Source organism: Melanerpes formicivorus, unplaced genomic scaffold (genome assembly GCF_026170545.1).
Source record: "Melanerpes formicivorus ecotype bairdi unplaced genomic scaffold, bMelFor1.0.p_v2 SCAF_79, whole genome shotgun sequence".
Taxonomy (NCBI): Eukaryota; Metazoa; Chordata; class Aves; order Piciformes; family Picidae; genus Melanerpes; species Melanerpes formicivorus.
The window spans coordinates 32,823-52,005 of NW_027142431.1; the positions used below are offsets into that span (position 1 = coordinate 32,823).

The 19,183-nt window shown below is 48.6% G+C and overlaps 2 protein-coding genes across 2 annotated transcripts in view; one reads left to right on the top strand and one right to left on the bottom strand.

Moving 5' to 3' along the window:
• Positions 1-1,736: 1,736 nt before the first annotated feature.
• Positions 1,737-9,747, bottom strand: RBM12B (RNA binding motif protein 12B). The gene is made up of 3 exons (XM_068164351.1): positions 9,551-9,747; positions 6,559-6,604; positions 1,737-5,843 (listed from the first exon to the last, which is right to left on the bottom strand). Exon 3 carries the CDS (start codon positions 5,813-5,815, stop codon positions 3,725-3,727), a length of 2,091 nt encoding a protein of 696 aa, XP_068020452.1. The 5' UTR covers positions 5,816-5,843; positions 6,559-6,604; positions 9,551-9,747; the 3' UTR covers positions 1,737-3,724.
• A 722-nt stretch (positions 9,748-10,469) lies between these two features.
• TMEM67 (transmembrane protein 67) overlaps positions 10,470-19,183 on the top strand; it is a 49,085-nt gene continuing 40,371 nt past the window's right edge. The window contains 5 exon segments of the mRNA XM_068164328.1: positions 10,470-10,674; positions 13,153-13,241; positions 15,652-15,745; positions 17,827-17,926; positions 19,076-19,145. Coding sequence (XP_068020429.1) covers positions 10,491-10,674; positions 13,153-13,241; positions 15,652-15,745; positions 17,827-17,926; positions 19,076-19,145 — 537 coding nt within the window. The 5' untranslated portion in view covers positions 10,470-10,490.

Below are 19,183 nucleotides of genomic sequence, written 5' to 3' on the forward strand. Positions count from 1 at the left end.
TAACTTAAAACAGAATTACTGAACTCAGTAATACCTGAAGATGCTTCTGCAAATTTTCGCCATAGCACAAGTGCTTACTGCAAGGCAGAGAGCACTTTTTGACTATCAGCACTTAATGATGCAGGCTCATCTCCATTCTTGCTAAGGGTGTTGTTTTGGCACTCTGCTGAGCATGCTGACCCATCTCTTTGGGACTAAATCATACAATAGCTTAGGTTGGAAGGGACCTCAGAGACTCTAACCTGCCTGCCAACAGCTGCTCCAACAGCTCTGTGTCCTTCTCTACTTGTACTTACAAAGGAAGAGCAATCGAGTACTTATGGACTGTGTCAAATTTGTTCTTTACACTGAAACTGCAGCACCTCCAAACCATTAAATATCTGAAATTACAAAACCCTATTTCCAGGAAATGGTGGCACCACACCATGCACCTGTACCACCTCTTCAGGCAGAATCAGAGTGCCTAGATGTACATCCCATTTGGGAGGGAGGGGGAAAACCTTAAACACCAAACAAAAATATTAGCAAGTTAACAGCTATAAACTGAGAGTCAGCTGCCTTTGTATCACTTAACTGCACTGACCTCTCTTCCCAGCTTCCCTGTGCTTTAGATCATCTGTGCATGTTTGCAAGTACAGCTTTGGCATCCTGGCCTGCATCAGAAATAGTGTGGCCAGCAGGAGCAGGGAAGTCATTGTGCCCCTGTACTCTGCATTGGTTAGGCCACACCTTGAGTCCTGTGTCCAGTTCTGGGCTCCTCAGTTTAGGAAAGATGTTGAGATGCTGGAAGGTGTCCAGAGAAGGGCTAAAAAGCTGGGGAGGGGTCTGGAGCACAGCCCTGTGAGGAGAGGCTGAGGGAGCTGGGGTTGCTTAGCCTGGAGAAGAGGAGGCTCAGGGGAGACCTCATTGCTCTCTACAACTCCCTGAAGGGAGGTTGTAATCAGGTGGGGGTTGGTCTCTTCTCCCAGGCACCCAGCACCAGAACAAGAGGACACAGTCTCCAGCTGTGCCAGGGGAGGTTTAGGCTGGATGTTAGGAAGAAATTCTTCCCAGCAAGAGAATGGCCTTTGGAATGTGCTACCCAGGGAGGTGGCAGTCACCATCACTGGAGGTGTTTAAAAAGAAACTGGATGGGGTGCTTAGTGCCATGGTTTAGTTGATTAGATGGTGTTGGGTGAGAGGTTGGACTCAATGATACTGAAATTCTTTTCCAACCTGGTTAATTCTATTCTAATTGTTTTTTCAAATACCCACTTTTTTGGCCCATCAATCAGACATTACAGATTGACCTAAAGTAGTCAAACTGTTATCTGGCTTTAAATTACAGACAAATAAGCCACCTCCAGCTTCATTCCATTCCCCCTAGTCCTATCACTCCCTGAGATCCTGAGCAGTCCCTCCCCAGTGTTCTTAGAGCCCCCTTCAGATACTGGAAGGCCACAATGAGGTCACCTGGGAGCCTTCTCTTCTGCAGACTGAACAGCCCCAACTCCTTCAGTCTGTCCTCACAGGAGAGGTGCTCCAGCCCTCTGCTCATCCTCCTGGCCCTTCTCTGGACACCTTCCAGCACCTCCACATGCCTCTTGTCATAGGGGCTCCAGAACTGGAGGCAGTACTCCAGGTGGGGTCTCACCAGGGCTGAGCAGAGGGGGAGGATCACCTCCCTTGCCCTGCTGGCCACACTTCTCCTGATGCAGCCCAGGATCTGATTGGCTTTGTGGGCTGCAAGTGCACACTGAGAGCTCCTGTTGAGCTTCTCCTCCCCCAGCACCCCCAAGTCTCTCTCCTCAGGGCTGCTTTCCAGCCAGTCCCTGCCCAAACTTGTACAAATGCTCTAGAGATGGTTAACCAGAGAAGTTAGCTGCAGTCACATTTACAACACATCTGCTAAGACAAGGGCAAGAATTAGTTGAGATGACGTTAGTTCCACGAGAATAATCACAGTGAAGCTTTCAAAAGCGTCATTAGGTCAGACAAGTTTATTTTGAGCAGCCTCATAACACTTTTATTTTCCCTGCAAAGGTTTCTAGTTCCTTGAGCTTCGATAGCAATTATGAAAGAAAAACCAATTGGTTGAGTTTTATTTCCATTCCATCTACGGACTTGGCACTATCAGCCTCATTCAAAATGCCTTTTTTCCCCTCCCCCTAGCATTTAAGAGAGGACAAAAATATGCAGAAGAAATAACGCTACACTGACCTTTTAATTACAGAACAAAAACCCACAGAAACTGGTTTACATGGAAATTTACTAATGATGGTTGACTTTATATAAAGTAATTAAGGTCTGACCACCAGTGAGGTTAACCAGGCACTGCAACAGACTGCCCAGAGCCTGAAAAATCCAACAGACAAGGCCTTGAGTAACCTGTTCTAGCTGACACTGCTTTGAGAAGACAGTCGGACTAGAGACCTTCATGTCCATTCCAAGCTCATCTACTCTACAAATCTATTTCTTGGTGTTGCCTGAGCACAAGTTAAAACAAGTCTTCATCAGCAAGTTGCAATTTTGTTGTCTTAGTTTGAGAGGGGAACTAAAATGTCCTAAAATTTAGTGCTCCAAGCGCTATCTTGTACAATTGCAATGTCAACAGAGTCCTCATACACACAACCAAGGTTTCCTGCTAAGCCTGAATTTTGAAGATGCAGTTTTTCCTCACACAGGCTTGCTTTTATTGCTTCCTAAAATTTAAATGTGCTGGCACTAAACCAATCCAAACATTAAAACTGCCATAAGAGCTTATTTTCTCATATAAGAAAATAACATAGTTGGTTGTCAGTGACAGATGTTAGTTAAAATTAATCAGCGACTGACCTGGAACACATCCAGACATCATTAGCAAGTTAATATTGGTATTATGAGCACGTGGAGATAAAACAAAGTCCACTCCAGAAGCTCAGGCTGAAGTCAAGACTCTTGAAACAGTTCCAACATTCATTTTTTGTATCAAGGTACCTCAGTGAGAAGAAGAAAGCCTCTCCAACTGATTTACACAGACTCTGCAGTTTCCAGGTAAATGACCTACCCTACAGCCTGTACTAATTCATTCTTTCCAGCAGCAGCAGCGAGCATCTTTCTCACCAAGACCCAACTATGCTGAGCCTAATAGTTGACATCAACTATGTGAGCTTTAAATATAGAACACACATTCAATGGCAATTTCTTTTTTATTTTGAAAGAAGTTGCAAAGCCAGCTAATGAGAGGAGGATGCTTGTTTCTTCTTTTGCTAGGAATGCCTGCAGACACAGGAGACTGAACAAAACCTGAACAATTTACAAATTAAATAAAAAGCAAATTTTTTTGGTTTACTTCTGTGAAGCTAAGGTCAGTAAGAAGTGTTATTCACTAATGCAGGTGGCACTGAAGCTCTTCCTGTTTGAACCGTCTGAACCAGCGCTAGCATTGTTTGTTTGATGCGAAAGTCATGGGCCATGGCATTAAAAACTAACTTAAACCCCCCCCCAAAGCACTAAAACTCCATGCCTTTATACCTCAAGACATTCGATGTCCTCCAGTTAATGGGCTCCTCTATGTCACAATAGGCACAGCGAGTTCTCGTATCTTAACCGTTGTGATATTTCAACCAAGAGCTGAACAACTGAACTAGACATTATTTACAGCCCTCGATGGAAACGTTCTTCTGCATCTTCCAGCAGTTAAAGAAGTGAAAACAACCGTCAATACTGTCCGCTAGGATGCTTCACTAGAGCATCTTTTCCTCCTTCACAGCAAGCTCAACTTAACTTTCCTCTGACCAATTGGCCTATCATTCAGTTCATTAATAGCAGCCATAGCTTCCTCATAGTTTGTCATAGCGACAATAGCATCACCTGAAGGCAATCCCTGTTCATTGTACTGTACAGAAACTGACTCGGGTATCACGCTGTAGCCATAGAAAAAATCCAGGATCTCGTTAGGAGTAGCTTTAAAAGGTAAATTTTTCAATCGAATAGGAACAACGCGGTCAGAGCCACCGCTGAAACTCGGATCCGGTGTAAACCTTCCCTCCGGAAAACCTCCCATTTTGTTATTCCCAAACTCCATTCTGCCAAAATGTTCACTCTCACCACCAAAATCCAGGGGGGGTGGAGGGCCTCTAAAATCCTTAGGAGGGCACATGAAGTCCTCAGAAGGGTGCCTAAAGTCAGAAGGATGCCCAAAATTCCCAGGGGAACCATATGAGTGCATGGGTGGCCCCTGTGGTGGCCCAGATGGTGAACCAATTGGACAGGAAAGCTCACCTCTGTCATATGGATGTGAATGATCCTGCATGTCATTTGGTGTAAACAATGGCACAGTTACACCAAACTTCTCCATCTGGTCTTCAGAGATAAGTCTTACCAAGACCTCCGTTCCCAAGAACCTTCGACGATTTAAATTTTCTGCCTCCATGGCTTCGTCTTCAGATTTGAACCTTACTAATGCTTCTCCCAGCCCAACTCCCTTGTCATCATAGAGCAAGTAAATATCATCTTCGTCAACATCAAACCTCTCAAAGAACCGTTGCACTTCGATTTTTGACACATCAAATGGGAAATTCCTTACGTAAACACACCTCTTGGGGCTAGAATGCCCTTCCCGGTAACTCTTTTCTGGTGTGGACTGTCCAGAACGATCTCTGCCCTGTGACCTTTTCCTCTCACAAGAATCAATTATTTTCAACATTGACTTTCTGGAAATTGGAAAGATGTACACGGAACGATTGAGAAGAACCCTTCTATGACATTTCAAAGCAGCATGATAATCTCTCTCACTCCTTAACATCACAAAGGCATCTCTAGTCCTTCTCTGATGCTTATCCATTAGAAGCTTGATTTGCGTGCTGCATATATCCAGGTCAGGAAAAAAGTCTATCAAATCTCTCTTTTCCAGATTAGTAGATAAGTTTCTTAAGTGTATGTAGTACTCCTGGTGAGGAGGTGAACGAGAGCGTGTCCTTTGTCTCCTTGGTGACCTTGAACGTGAATGCCTCCTTGAATGCATGTAGCCCGAACTCCTGGGAGAACAGTCCTCGCATGAAAAGTGATCCATTTCCTCTGGCGTGTCAACCACCCCACCGTACTCAATCCACCGCTCCTCTGTAGTTGGGCTAATTTCTATATACCTCTGACCCATGTACTGTCTGTGACGCTTAAGCGCCTCTAAGGCATCACCCGGTGTAGCAAATTTTACCAGGCAGTCTCCGCTGTTTAAGCCATTGTGACGCTTGATCAGAATCACTCCATCCACACGGATCCCAGAAAGGAAAGCACACACGTCATCTTCTGTTGCAGAGTAAGGAATGCCACGGAGAAACAAGTAAAGATCATCTGGGATAAAGGGATGAGCATCGTCCAGTGACTGATAGCTTGACTTAGGCACGCCTAGATCCCCATGTCTTGCGCCATTGGTGTGGAAACCAGGCTCCGGGTGACTGGGCGGACCGTAACCAGGTTTACTTACTCCTTTTGGAAAAGGCGTGCCCAAATGTGGCATGTCTCCAACACCCGAACCATTGGTACCCATTCTTCTAGAGCCAGACATCGTTTCTCGTCCCCCACGGTCAAATCGCTTCCGGCTCATTTCTATGGTGCTCTGCATCTCTGCCTTGCTGCTGAGAAACAGCTCTATGTGCGAGTCCTTGATAAACCCTCCCGAACAGCTCATGGCGCGCCGTGCGTCTTCGTCTGTTGCAAATATAATAAAAGCCTCCCCAATCTCTCCTCCAATAATATGCACACCTCCATCGGGAATATTCAATCCCAAGAAGAAACGACGGATATCTGCAGGGCCCGCAACAACAGGAAGCCCCTGTAAACGGATGACTACAGCCATGCTGAGCTCAACCCACAGCAAAAATCACCTGCAGACAAAAAGGTACACATGATAGCACGTCTTTAGTACTCAGCTGTTACAGTATCTTAAACACTTAAGAAGCTAGAGCCTTTTTAATGAGCACCCTTGTCTCAATCAAGAGAGAAGGTATCAAAAAACCTACAGGTTCACCACAAGAAGATTAAAATGATATTCCCTGGAAGTTGAGTAGGCAGAACAATTAGCTACTCCACCAGCACACATGCACAAGTCTATCAAATACTCCCTATCCTAAGGGCAACAAAATCCATCTCAGTCACTCCTCACCATCCATGATGCCTTAAAGAACACCTAAAGTCTTTCACAGTGTAGTTACTGCATGCCAGAGGCCTCTGCCCGGTCCTAAGGATCAAACAAATCCTGTTTCCTTTTGAACAGGACAGTCCTGACAGTTAACACAGAAAATATTAGATGATTAAAGGAGAAAGGGTAAAAACTACATCCCTGGAAAATGAAGTAATTCACCAACAGTGATGACTTCACTGCTTTGGTAAGTGCTCTACCACTGGGTTCTGTTCAGTAACTTGTTTTCTTAGTGTTCAAAGCTGTTGTCTCCTTCGTGTAGTCAAGAGTATTAACTGCAGCAGCCACATGCACTCAGGAGAGCATATCCTAGTTCCCAGCCAGGAGTCTGTGAGAAAAATAGGCCGTGTATGATCTTGTCACAATACTCAGTGAGAAGTGTTAAGCTTTTGGCAGCTTACCTGTTTCTGCTTTGGAGACCTGATAAATTCTGTAAAATCAACTTAACTGTGGAAAGAAAATGAAACATAATTAATAGCTGGCATCTGTACTTCGCTTTATATACTGTGCTACACTGCTGCAGCTTATCCATAGCAGGGGCTAATATTAAAGCCAAGCATGTAATGAACCCACAATTTTGGCTACTATGAAGAACTCCTTCCACGTTCCAAGATGCTAAGGCACCGCATCTTTGCGTTTCCATTTTAGAAGCAAAAGAAATTCAGAACTTAAGTTGACTTCTGGAAATGATGCAAACACGATGAGATTACTCGGTCATCACTTGTGGCACACTGAACTGTTGAAATGAAACAGACTGACAGTCTATCGAGGGGGGAAACTCTCAGTTCAATTCTTTTGGGTCCGTGAAAGATGCGCAAGTCCGACTCAAGATTAGAGGCCGTGTCCGTTCTTCTGAAATCCACCTGCTTTCAAAGGTCACAAGAGTGTCCTACTCACCAGTCCAGCACTGCACTTGACCTATGCAGTGAAGACAGTCAAAGGTAAGAGCAAAAGTATCCCTCAAGTACTTCCGGAAGTACTTCAAGTGACAAAGCAAACTCTGTGGTTTTCCCCTACACGTTTCACTGCCTTTCAAGCACAAGAACAAGAATTGCTGTATCCACTGACTTAAAATAGATCCTGATGTTCAACGTTATCTAACATCCCACTGCACGCAGCACAGAATTGTCAGAACACAACCTGCTGTAGCAAATGAGTACATCCCTTTTAAAAAGGGCCCAACACTTCAACACCCCTCACACGAAGCCCTTGCTCAGTAACAAACAAAACACTCGATCCCGATTCCAAATTGCCTCTTGATAACAGTAACTATCACTCCCCCTGCCTTAGCAAAACAAGTGCAAAGCCAGAATTCTGTTAACTGACAAATTCCACAGCACTTCTACATCAGCACTTTGTAAACACAACCAACCGAAAACACCTTCACTAAAGACCATCTGTGCTCTGTATTTTTGCAGTGGGTTGACCCCAGCCGGCAGCCAAGCACCCACACGGCTGATCATTCACTCCTCATCCCCGCCAGCGGGATGGGGAAGAATAAAGTCAAGAAAACTTGTGGGCCAAGATAGAAAGTTTCTTCAGTGAACAAAGGAAATCACCACCTCCCACAGGCTGCCTGATGGCACAGCCTGCCTCTGAATAACAATCACCTTGGAAGCCAACAAAACAAAAGAGTCATCCTTCCTCAAAAAGCCCCAAACAAAAAACCTTCCTCTTCCTCTGCCTCAGTTGTTGTTGCTCAGCATGATGTAACATGGCATGGAATATCCCTGTGGTCAATCTGGGTCAGATGTCCTGGCTGCGTCCCCTCCTAGCTTCTTGCCTACTCCCAACATACTCGCAGGGGCGGCAGAGTGGGGAAAAAGAAAGCCTTGATGCCTTGCAAGCGTTGTTCAGCCATAGCCAAAACACTGGCGTGTTGCAAACATTCTTTTAGCCACAAATCCAAAATACAGCACCACACTGGCTGCTATGAAGAAAGTTAACTCCATCCCTGCCAGACCCAGCACACTTTATAACGCATCTTCTCAACAGATGTGATGGAAGTGCCAAAAAGCAAGGAGAATGGCAGAGTTTCCTTACATGACCTTTGTGTCTTGAAAAAAAAAAAAATCAAATCCACTGCCCTGCTACTTCAAGATGTGCATCATTTGTAGTATTTCTGCATTTCACAACTCTACTGTCTTATCTCATTGTTTTAAGCAGCAGTCAGAACAGATGTCCTCAGCATTTCTTCAGTGATAGAGGGCAAGGGCTCCACAGCGTACCAAGGATACCACACACAACCTTCAGTGGTTACAAACCAGACACCGTGATTCCAGATGGTAAGTCCACAAACAGAAAGGCAGGTTCAAATAATAGACTTTTGCTGACTGGATATTAAGCCATCAAGCACTGGTAGAAAGTGCAGCCAAGCCAACAACCTAAAGTGAATGACCAAAAAGAGTGACTTCTGAGATGGAAGTGCCAGACAAAACTTAACAATCTGTTAGCTGGGGAAAGGCTCCCGAGAACAAGGATTCAGATTAACAGACTCACAGCTTCATGTGGCCAATTCATGTGGCACTGAAGCACGCACACCTTTGTGATGAATTTTACACGTGAACTGAATTGATTGGAAAACAGTGCTTGTATCTCTATGTCCATAGCCTCAGCAAGTACCAAGGATCATTAAAACTACACTAAACTACCCTTTGTAAACGTTGTCGGAAACTAACCCTGCAGTCGACTCCACATTTTTATCATAACGTTGAGAGGTTACAGAGTCTGCATGCAGCGAGCATGCAAGCTAGCAGGAACACCCAGCAGAGGTACTTCAGCCGTAAACCGGGACTCATAGAAACCTAACCGCTAGCTCAGAAGAAGATCTCTTATTCTCATCTGCAGAACACGCCTTAGCAGTCACAGTAAACTGCTGCTAATGAGTTTTCGCATCGCTGCAAGGGGATGCGAGCGAACTCTGCCGCCGGGCCCGCCTCCAAGCGCTGCGAGCCGCAGAGGCCCAGCGAGCCGCTGCGCCGCCCCGGGCAGCACCGCCACTCACCCCTCTCCCACCACTACAGACACAACACAAGCGCAGATGGGCCTGCGGACCGCTGCCGGAGCCACGGGACAGGGAACAGGAGCGAGGGGAACAGGGTGCGGGGGAGGCCGATCCGCGCCCGCCACAAGCCGCTTGCCAGCAGCCCCCGCGGGCAAGCCTGGGGCAAGCCTCCCCGCGGCACCGGGGCACGGCTGGAAGGAGGCACCGCGGGGGGGGTTAAGGAGATGGGCAACCAGGCGGCGTGAGGAGGCCCCGGCCCGGGGAACGGCCTCGCAGCGGCTCCGCGGGCGTCGGGCTGTCGAGAGCCGGCTCACGGCGCGAACCCCGTGCCCCCAGTTACACGCAGCGCCCCGAGATGTCGGACGCTCTCCCTTACGCCATCCACCCACCGGACACGGCACCAGGGACAGGCTCCGCGCCGAGCCCCACTGCCCGCGGTTCCCGGCACGGCACCACCAAGATGGCTTCTCCACTGCTTCCCCCCCAAGAAAACACTCCGAGGGGAGGGGAAGGGAGGCCGCGCCTGCGCCAGCTCCTCCCCGGCGCCCCCAGGCTTGAACCCGCTCTAGTCCTTCCGCCGGGCCGCAGAACGCCGCCGAGATATGGGGCGGAAAACGCCGCTTTCGTCACCCTCGCTGTTGCGGCTGCGCGGCGCCGTGCCCGGCTCATCCCAGCGCATGGGCATGGGCAGCACTGTGGCGCGAAGGGGGGAGAGCTGCTGGCAGCCCTGAGGGCAGCCCTGCCGCAGCCACTGCGCATGCGCTTCGGGGCGCCGGCCGTCCCTATGGCACCTACAGAAAACTGTGGTAGGGACAGCATCACTTAGATCGCTGTCGCTTGGCTTGTGAATCGTTCTCTTCAGCCTCCTGTTTCCATTCGTCCCGGTGCTTCCTCAGCCCACGAAGAGGAGCAGGGTGGAAGACATACCAGGCAGAGCGCTGTGCTGATTTGCCTGTGCTTGTGTATGCCTCAGGCACCAAGAAGTGCGGTCGCACCTTCTGCTTCTCTTCCATTGGCTACAGATCTGCAGCGGTTTTTCCCGCCGATCTCGTCCATCTCCATATTCCAAACAAACGCCAAATATCTTCCCTCTAACCTCACTTCTGTGGTTCCTGCCGTACCCCTGCCTGGCTCGGGTCCCCCGAGTTCTCTGCCTCTCCGTACCCACTCCTAAAGCCTTCCCAGCCTGGTGCCCCGCTCTCCCCCCCCCCTTCCCTCCGCCGTCACATCTCACTCCGAACGAGTCGCGTCCTGCGGAAGGCCCCTCGCGGCTGCCGTAGGAGAGGCGGCTGGCCAATGAGGGCGAGCCGTGGCGGGCCGCGAGTAGCCATGGCGACACCAGGGCGCTGGGGCGCCGTCGTACTGCTGCTGGCGATGCCGGCGGTCCTACCGCCCGCCCGCGGCTTCTCCATCCCGCTGCAGCGGCCTGCCGACTGCGGGGACACCGACTACTTCGACATCTCCCGCCTGGCCTGCGGGCGCTGCGGAGCCCACCAGCGACAGAGCGCCGTGGGTGAGCGATCCGGCCCTGCCGCGCGGGGCGGGGGCGGGGCGCTGGCCGGGCGCGGCGGCCGTGCTGGGGCGGCGGAGCTCAGGCAGCTCCGCTCTGATAATCTGCACCCAGGAGCGGCAGATGCAGCATCTGCGCTCCGCTTTTGGTGGTAAAACAGCAGTCCTCGGAGACACGTCTGAATAGGCAGTGTAAAGGGCCAGGATTCTGCAAAGGCTAAGTGACCACATCGCAGCTGTGATTCCTGTCTGAGACACATCCCGCGTTTTGTCTCTTTCCTCAGGCATTTGCGTCGTTCTAGACATTAACATTTTCATCGCTATAATTCCATAGGGCCCTGAATTTATGTTCTTGGACGCTTCTGTTAGCTTGAAATTCTTTGCCAATGTCTTAGAAGTTAAGTATCTGAGATCTTAGGGCTGTGTGCCTACAAATCCAAGTCACATGTGGAAACTTGAAGCACACACCACACACCTTGACAGTGCCACATGAAAAATGCAGGTGGTAGTTCACTTTCTTTAAGGAGTTAAGATGAATACAGATACAGAATACAGAATTAACCAGGTTGGAAAAGACCTTTGAGATCATCAAGTCCAACCTATCACCCAACACCATCTGACCAACTAAACCATGGCACCAAGTGCCTCATCCAGGCTCTTTTTAAACACTTCCAGGCATGGTGACTCCACCATCTTCCTGGGCAGCACATTCCAATGGCCAATCTCTATGAAGAACTTCTTCTAACATCCAGGCTAAACCTCCCCTGGCACAGCTTGAGACTGACAATGTCCAACACATTCAATAAAAAGCTTGTTCCCCAGGCACAGTTTTAAAAGCTTTGAGTTGAAAATGGTTTTACACACAGCAGTTTTATTTTGAAAAGCTTTGGCATATAGACATGTTTTGATTTTTGGACTGACTTCCTATTCAAAGATTAAAATTGCCTATCCTATGAAGACAGGCTGCAAGAATTTGGGCTGTTTATCCCAGAGGAGAGAAGGCTCCAGGAAGACCTTAGAGCTATGTTTTGATATCTGAAGGGGGCCTACAGGAGGGCTGAGGAGGGACTGTTTAGAAGGGCCTGTGGGGATAGGATGAGAGGCAATGGTCTGAAACTGGAGCAGGGCAGAGTTAGATTGGCCATCAGGAGGAAGTTCTGCACAGTGAGAGTGGTGAAACACTGGAACAGGCTGCCCAGGGATGTGGGTGAGGCCCTGTCCCTGAAGACATTCAAGCTCAGACTGGATGTGGCCCTGTGCAGCCTGCTGTAGCTGGAGGTGTCCCTGCTGAGTGCAGGGGGGTTGGCCAGTATGCCCTTTGAGGCTCCCTTCCAAATCCAGTGCAATCTGTGAATATAATGCTGGTGTTATAGAGAGGATGGGCTAAGAATGACTCTGTGGCAAGATTTAGAGGGATGGATGATATCTGTTATTGGACCAACTGACACAGTTTAGTTTAAAAAAACCCTACAAACCCACAATTTCTGTGTTCCTGTTCATCAGTCAACCTGCTAACTCTTTCCTAAAATCTCTTTGCAGAAGCTGTAACACCACCCTGCACATCTCAGTCAGGTGTTTTATTTGTATCTCCAAATCTATGTTGCTCACACAAGACCAGGCAGACAAGAAGGCAAATGGCATCCTGGCCTGCATTAGGAACAGTGTGGCCAGCAGGAGCAGGGAAGTCATTGTGCCCTGTACTCAGCATTGGTTAGGCCACACCTTGAGTCCTGTGTCCAGTTCTGGGCCCCTCAGTTTAGGAAAGATGTTGAGATGCTGGAAGGTGTCCAGAGAAGGGCAACAAAGTTGGGGAGGGGTCTGGAGCACAGCCCTGTGAGGAGAGGCTGAGGGAGCTGGGGTTGCTTAACCTGGAGAAGAGGAGACTCAGGGGAGACCTTCTTGCTCTCTCCAACTCCCTGAAGGGAGGTTGTAGCCAGGTGGGGGTTGGTCTCTTCTGCCAGGCACCCAGCACCAGAACAAGAGGACACAGTCTCAAGCTGTGCCAGGGGAGGTTTAGGCTGGAGGTTCAGAAGAAATTCTTCATAGAGAAAGAGACTGGCCACTGGAATGTGCTGCCCAGGGAAGTGGTGGAGTCACCATCACTGGAGGTGTTCAGGAGGAGACTTGACAGGGTGCTTGGTTGCATAGTTTAGTTGATTAGGTGGTGTTGGGTAATAGGTTAGACTTAATGATCTCTGAGGTCTTTTCCAACCTGGTTAATTCTATTCTATTCTAGTCTAGTCTAGTCTAGTCTAGTCTATTCTACTCTAGTCAAGTCTATTCTATTCTATTCTATTCTATTCTATTCTATTCTATTCTATTCTATTCTATTCTATTCTATTCTATTCTATTCTATTCTATTCTATTCTATTCTATTCTATTCCATTCCATTCCATTCCATTCCATTCCAACTAATAGGAGTTGTTCTTAGTATTCTGTGGAGAAAAAACCCATTTTGAACTTTGAATTTCTTTTTTTGCAGGTAGTTCCTGTGTGTGTCAGCCAGGGTACAGGATGCTCTCTAGCAATGGAGGCTCCTCCATCACTTGTGAAAAATGCCCAGCAAATATGGTAAGTATTGGACTTTCCATCCCTCACTATGATAAATCTGAGGGGCTTTTAATTATTACATTTTTTTCACATTTCCTTCTGACTGCAAATTGGGTTTTTTGATTAATTCAAGTTTTGTTGTTGTACTTGGGTTATATTCACAGCACTGAGCCAGGGGCACTGAACCATTTTTTTCCCCACTGTGGTAAATGGTGAAATAATTATTTTTTTCATCAAGAGCATATTTTCAGGGTGAAAGCCTTCCTGAATAGTTCTTTCTTTTTTTTTCCTGTGGAGAAGAGCTCTCAAGAGACCAATTTAGTTGAGTGAGTTAGGTGTTCTGTAGTTCACCGGCTCACAGGAGGTCAGGGGTTGGAAGGGACCTCTGGAGATCTTCCAGTCCAACCCCCCTAACAGAGCAGGGCCACAGAATCCAGCACAGGTCACACAGGAACACATCCAGACAGGGATGGAAAGACTGCAGAGAAGGAGAATCCACAACCTCTCTGGGCAGCCTGCTCCAGGGCTCTGTGACCCTCACAGGGAAGAAGTTCCTCCTTGTGTTGATGTGGAACCTCCTGTGCTGCAGCTTACATCCATTGCTTCTTGTCCTATCCCAGGGAGCAAGTGAGCAGAGCCTGTGCCCTCCTTCCTGACCCCCAGCCCTCAGATATTGACAGACATTGATCAGATTCCCCCTCAGTCTTTTCGAGACTAAACAGCCCCAGGTCCCTCAGCCTCTCCTCACCAGGCAGTGCTTCAGTCCCCTCAGCATCCTGGTAGCCCTCTGCTGGACCCTCTCCAGCAGTTCCCTGTCCCTCCTGAGCTGGGGAGCCCAGAACTGAATGCAGTACTCAAGATGAGGTCTCACCAGGGCAGAGTAGACTTAATGTAGATAATTTTCCTCCTTCCATCTTCTTGCTACATTATACCAAGACACTGACAAATATCCATGGATGTTTTGATCATTCTGCTGCTTCTTTCTCTTTACTGAAACAGTGGCCTTTATCTTCAATCCTATGGCAAGGCAAGGTAATTTGATGATAGTGAAGAAGGGAATAGAGGATGAGCAGTTAGCTTCATTTTCCTCATGGATTTCAATCTGTACTGCAGCTACTTCATAGTGCAAGGAATGTGTGATGTGAACTGTTTAGAAAGGTGCAGAATTCCACATAGAATAGAATAGAATAGAATAGAATAGAATAGAATAGAATAGAATAGAATAGAATAGAATAGAATAGAATAGACTGGACCAGGTTGGAAAAGACCTTTGAGATCATCAAGTCCAACCTATCACCCAATACCATCTAATCAACTAAACCATGGCACCAAGTGCCTCATCACAGCTTGAGACTGTGTCCTCTTGTTCTGGTGCTGCTTGCCTGGGAGAAGAGATCAACCCCCATCTGCCTACAACTTCCCTCTGGGGAGTTGGAGAGAGCCATGAGGTCTCCCCTGAGCCTCCTCTTCTCCAGGCTAAGCAACCCCAGCTCCCTCAGCCTCTCCTCACAGGGCTGTGCTCCAGACCCCTCCCCAGCTTTGTTGCCCTTCTCTGGACACCTTCCAGCAAGTCAACATCTTTCCTAAACAGAGGAGCCCAGGACTGGACACAGGACTCAAGGTGTGGCCTAACCAGTGCTGAGCACAGGGCACAATGACTTCCCTGCTCCTGCTGGCCACACTGTTCCTGATGCAGGCCAGGATGCCATTGGCCTTCTTGGCCCCTGGGCACACTGCTGGCTCATGTTTGGCTGCTGTCAACCAGTACCCCCAGGTCCGTTTCTGCCTGGCTGCTCTCAGCCACTCTGACCCCAGCCTGTAGCACTGCATGGGGTTGTTGTGGCCAAAGTGCAGCACCTGCCACTTGGATGTGTTCAATCTCCTGCCCTTGGACTCTGCCCATCTGTCCAGCCTGTCGAGGTCCCTCTGTAGACATCTCCTACCCTTTAACAGATCAACTCCTGCCCCCAGCTTGGTGTCATCTGCACATTTACTGATGCTGGACTCAATCCCCTCATCCAGATCATCAATAAAGATATTAAGGAGCATGGGGCCCAGCACTGATCCCTGGGGATCAGTTATCTAAGTTGGTGCACTTAAACCCCCTCCATTCCTATTTTTTCTGCATACTTCTATGAATGTATATCTCCTTATGCATTGATATGGTTACTGATTGTTCTTTTTCCACTGTAGATGCTTTACATCAGTTGTTAAATGTTGCACTTTTAATCAGCTCTTTCCTTCACCAAAGGATGTTAACTGATGGGTTCTGTTGTTTTGGTCTGTACCTGCATGGGAATTATTTTGCCAGGCTTCAGCCTTTTTTGAAGCTTATTGATGTTATTTTATCAGCAACATCTGGATCAAGCTTTCTTCACAGGTATTGGATGATATAGTTGAAGATTCTAATAGCTTTTGCCTTTTGTTTTAGAGTGGAGTCACTCAGGATGGGTGGAATTGTATTACCTGCCCTAAAGGCCTAACTTCAGAAGGAAAATGCAAATGCCTCAATAATGAAATATTAGGTAAGAAATATGTGCAAGCTATCAGCTGTCAGTGCCTGGTTTTGATGTTTCAGTTTCTTAAGACATGCTTTTCTATTAAATGAGAAAGGGAATTCAATATGGTTTAGTCTTGTAAGCTTCCCCCAAAAGAGACCATCACCTGCATCTTGACACCCACCCCTCAGATATTTACAGATATTGATCAGATCCCCTCTCAGCCTTCTCAAGACAGAACAGGCCCAGGGCTCTCAGTCCTTCTGCATAGCAGAGGTGTTCAAGTCCCCCAGCCATCCTCATAGCTCTCCACTTAACTCTCCCCAGCAGGTCTCTGTCTCTCTTCTACTGGGAAGGCCAGAATTGGACGCAGTATTGCAGGTGTGGTCTTAGCAGGGCAGAGTGGAAGGGGAGGAGAATCTCCCTAGTCCTGCTGGCCACACTTTCCTTGCTGCACCCCAGGATGTCCTTGGCCTTCTTGGCCTCAAGGGCACTTTGCTGTCCCACGCAGAGCTTGCCGTCCCACGCGGAGCTTGCCGTCCCACACAGGGCTTGCCATCCCACATAGGGCTTGCCATTCCATGCAGAGCTTGCCGTCCCATGCGGAGCTTGCCATCCCACATAGAGCTTGCCATTCCACGTGAGGCTTGCCATCCCACGCAGAGCTTGCCATCCCACGCGGAGCTTGCCGTCCCACACGGAGCTTGCCATCCCACGCGGAGCTTGCCATCCCACATAGAGCTTGCCGTCCCACACAGGGCTTGCCATCCCACATAGGGCTTGCCATTCCATGCAGAGCTTGCTGTCCCATGCAGAGCTTGCCATCGCACGTGGAGCTTGCCATCCCACATAGAGCTTGCCAACCCACAAAGGGCTTGCCGTCCCACACGGAGCTTGCCGTCCCACACGGAGCTTGCCATCTCACGTGGAGCTTGCCGTCCCACACGGAGCTTGCTGTCCCACGTGGAGCTTGCCATCCCACACAGGGCTTGCCATCCCACACAGGGCTTGCCGTCCCACACAGAGCTTGCCATCTCACGTGGAGCTTGCCGTCCCACACGGAGCTTGCTGTCCCACGTGGAGCTTGCCATCCCACACAGGGCTTGCCGTCCCACGCGGAGCTTGCCGTCCCACATGGAGCTTGCCGTCCCACACAGGGCTTGCCGTCCCACGCAGCGCTGGCCGTCCCACGCGGAGCTTGCCATCCCACACGGAGCTTGCCGTCCCACACAGGGCTTGCCATCCCATGCAGAGCTTGCTGTCCCACACGGAGCTTGCCATCCCACGCGGAGCTTGCCATCCCACGCGGGGCTTGCTGTCCTGCACCAAGCTTGCCGTCCTGTGCCGAGCTTGCTGTCCCATGCAGAGCTTGCTGTCCACTGGGACTGCAGTGTCTTTCTCCACAGAGCTGCTTTCCAGCAGGACAACTCCTAGCCTGTGCTCCTGCCTAGTGCTGTTCCTCCCCAGGTGCAGGACTCTGCACTTGCCCTCACTGCCCTTCATGAATTAGGATTCTAATTTTTTTTATTTCTTTGTTTCTTTTTGTTTGTTTGTTCCTTAATAGTTGGATTTGAAATCTCTTGCCAAATTATTTACTTGCTGGAAGAGGCAGTTTCAAAGCTTTGAGTCAGTGACATCTGCATGAATCAATATGGGGGCAAATGACAAATTCCAGCAACGGATAAACTTGAGGTTTTTCACATTAGCTTTGCATTGACATTTGGTTCAGAACAAATCATGAAGGAACAGCAAACCTGAGCATTAAAGATTGCATTTTCCATTAACACCAAGTTGCAGGTACACAGCTGTGAGCAGTGTGAACTGGATGTGGCCTTGGGCATCCTGCTGTAGTTGGAGGAGTCCCTGCTGTGTGCAGGGGGGTTGGACAAGATGACCTTTGAGGCTCCCTTCCCCCCCAGTGCAATCTGTGAATCTCTGCATCCACCTGGATGTTATTTGCAAATGTATGCTCTAGAGTGTTTTGAACATCAAAGTCCCTGCATTAAGGTTAGATCTGCACAGACACTTTGTTTTCTCACACCTTTCTTAACCTGTCTGCCATGCTGGGCAGCAGGCAATTTTGTTACAGTTGTTTTTCCTCTCCTTAGTGGAAAGAGGCATTGATGGCATTTTGCTGAATGAAGCATTGTGCATACATTGTAATGGAAGTCAGCCCTCCTTGTCTGCTTCAGATGCCTCAGGAAACAGGTGAGTGTTCCTTACCTTCTGTGATGACAAGGGTGGAAGTGTCCTGTTGGGTTTTAATGGAGGAACAGTCTGTACCTTTAGAGTGACAGGGAAGTGGAAATCCTCAGCCCCATATCAAACTCAATGTTTTGTGTCCACTGAAATCCTAACGTGACCAGGGACTTGATTTGTTTGTTTGTTTTACTTTAATGTTCAGTAGGCTGAACATGAGCCAGCAGTGTGCCCAGGGGGCCAAGAAGGCCAATGGCATCCTGGCCTGCATCAGGAACAGTGTGGCCAGCAGGAGCAGGGAAGTCATTGTGCCCTGGACTCAGCACTGGTTAGCCCACACCTTGAGTCCTGTGTCCAGTTCTGGGCTCCTCAGTTTAAGAAGGACATTGAGAGACTTGAAGGTGTCCAGAGAAGGGCAACAAAGCTGGGGAGGGGTCTGGAGCACAGCCCTGTGAGGAGAGGCTGAGGGAGCTGGGGTTGCTTAGCCTGGAGAAGAGGAGGCTCAGGGGAGACCTTCTTGCTCTCTCCAACTCCCTGAAGGGAGGTTGCAGCCAGGTGGGGGTTGGTCTCTTCTGCCAGGCAGCCAGCACCAGAACAAGAGGACACAGTCTCAAGCTGTGCCAGGGGAGGTTCAGCCTGGATGTTAGGAGGAAGTTCTTCACAGAGTGATTGGCCATAGGGATGTGCTGCCCAGGGAGGTGGTGGAGTCACCATCACTGGAGGTGTTGAGGAGGAGCCTGGCTGAGGCACTTGGTGCCATGGTTTAGTTGATTAGGTGGTGTTGGGTGATAGGTTGGCTTTGATGATCTCAAAAGTCTTTTCCAACCTGGTTAATTGTCCTATTCTATTCTATTCTATTCTATTCCATTCTATTCCATTTCATTCCATTCCATTCCATTCCATTCCATTCCATTCCATTCCATTCCATTCCATTCCATTCCAAAGAGTGAGCTTTGGAATGTAAGCAGATGAGCCATTTATTTTCTTGTCTACTTCACTGACAGTAGAACCAAATCAATAATGTCTTTTGGATCTCACTTGGAATTGGCGAAGATGATGGCAGTGTTCCCAGGCCTCCTGCTGAATCAGCTTTCACTAAACACTGATTCTCATCATTCATGACATGTTAAGTGCAGTCTTCATATTTGTGCTCCACAGGTGTGTGAGATGTGAACAGACTTTCATCAATGTAAGCAAGTCCTGTGACTGCAGGAGCCCAAACATTTTGGTAAGTAGAAGAATGAAAGTCAATATTGAAACTCAGAA

What these genes read in the sequence shown, in the direction of transcription:
- RBM12B (XM_068164351.1), bottom strand. Translation starts at nt 5,815, where the DNA reads ATGGCTGTAGTCATCCGTTTACAGGGGCTTCCTGTTGTTGCGGGCCCT.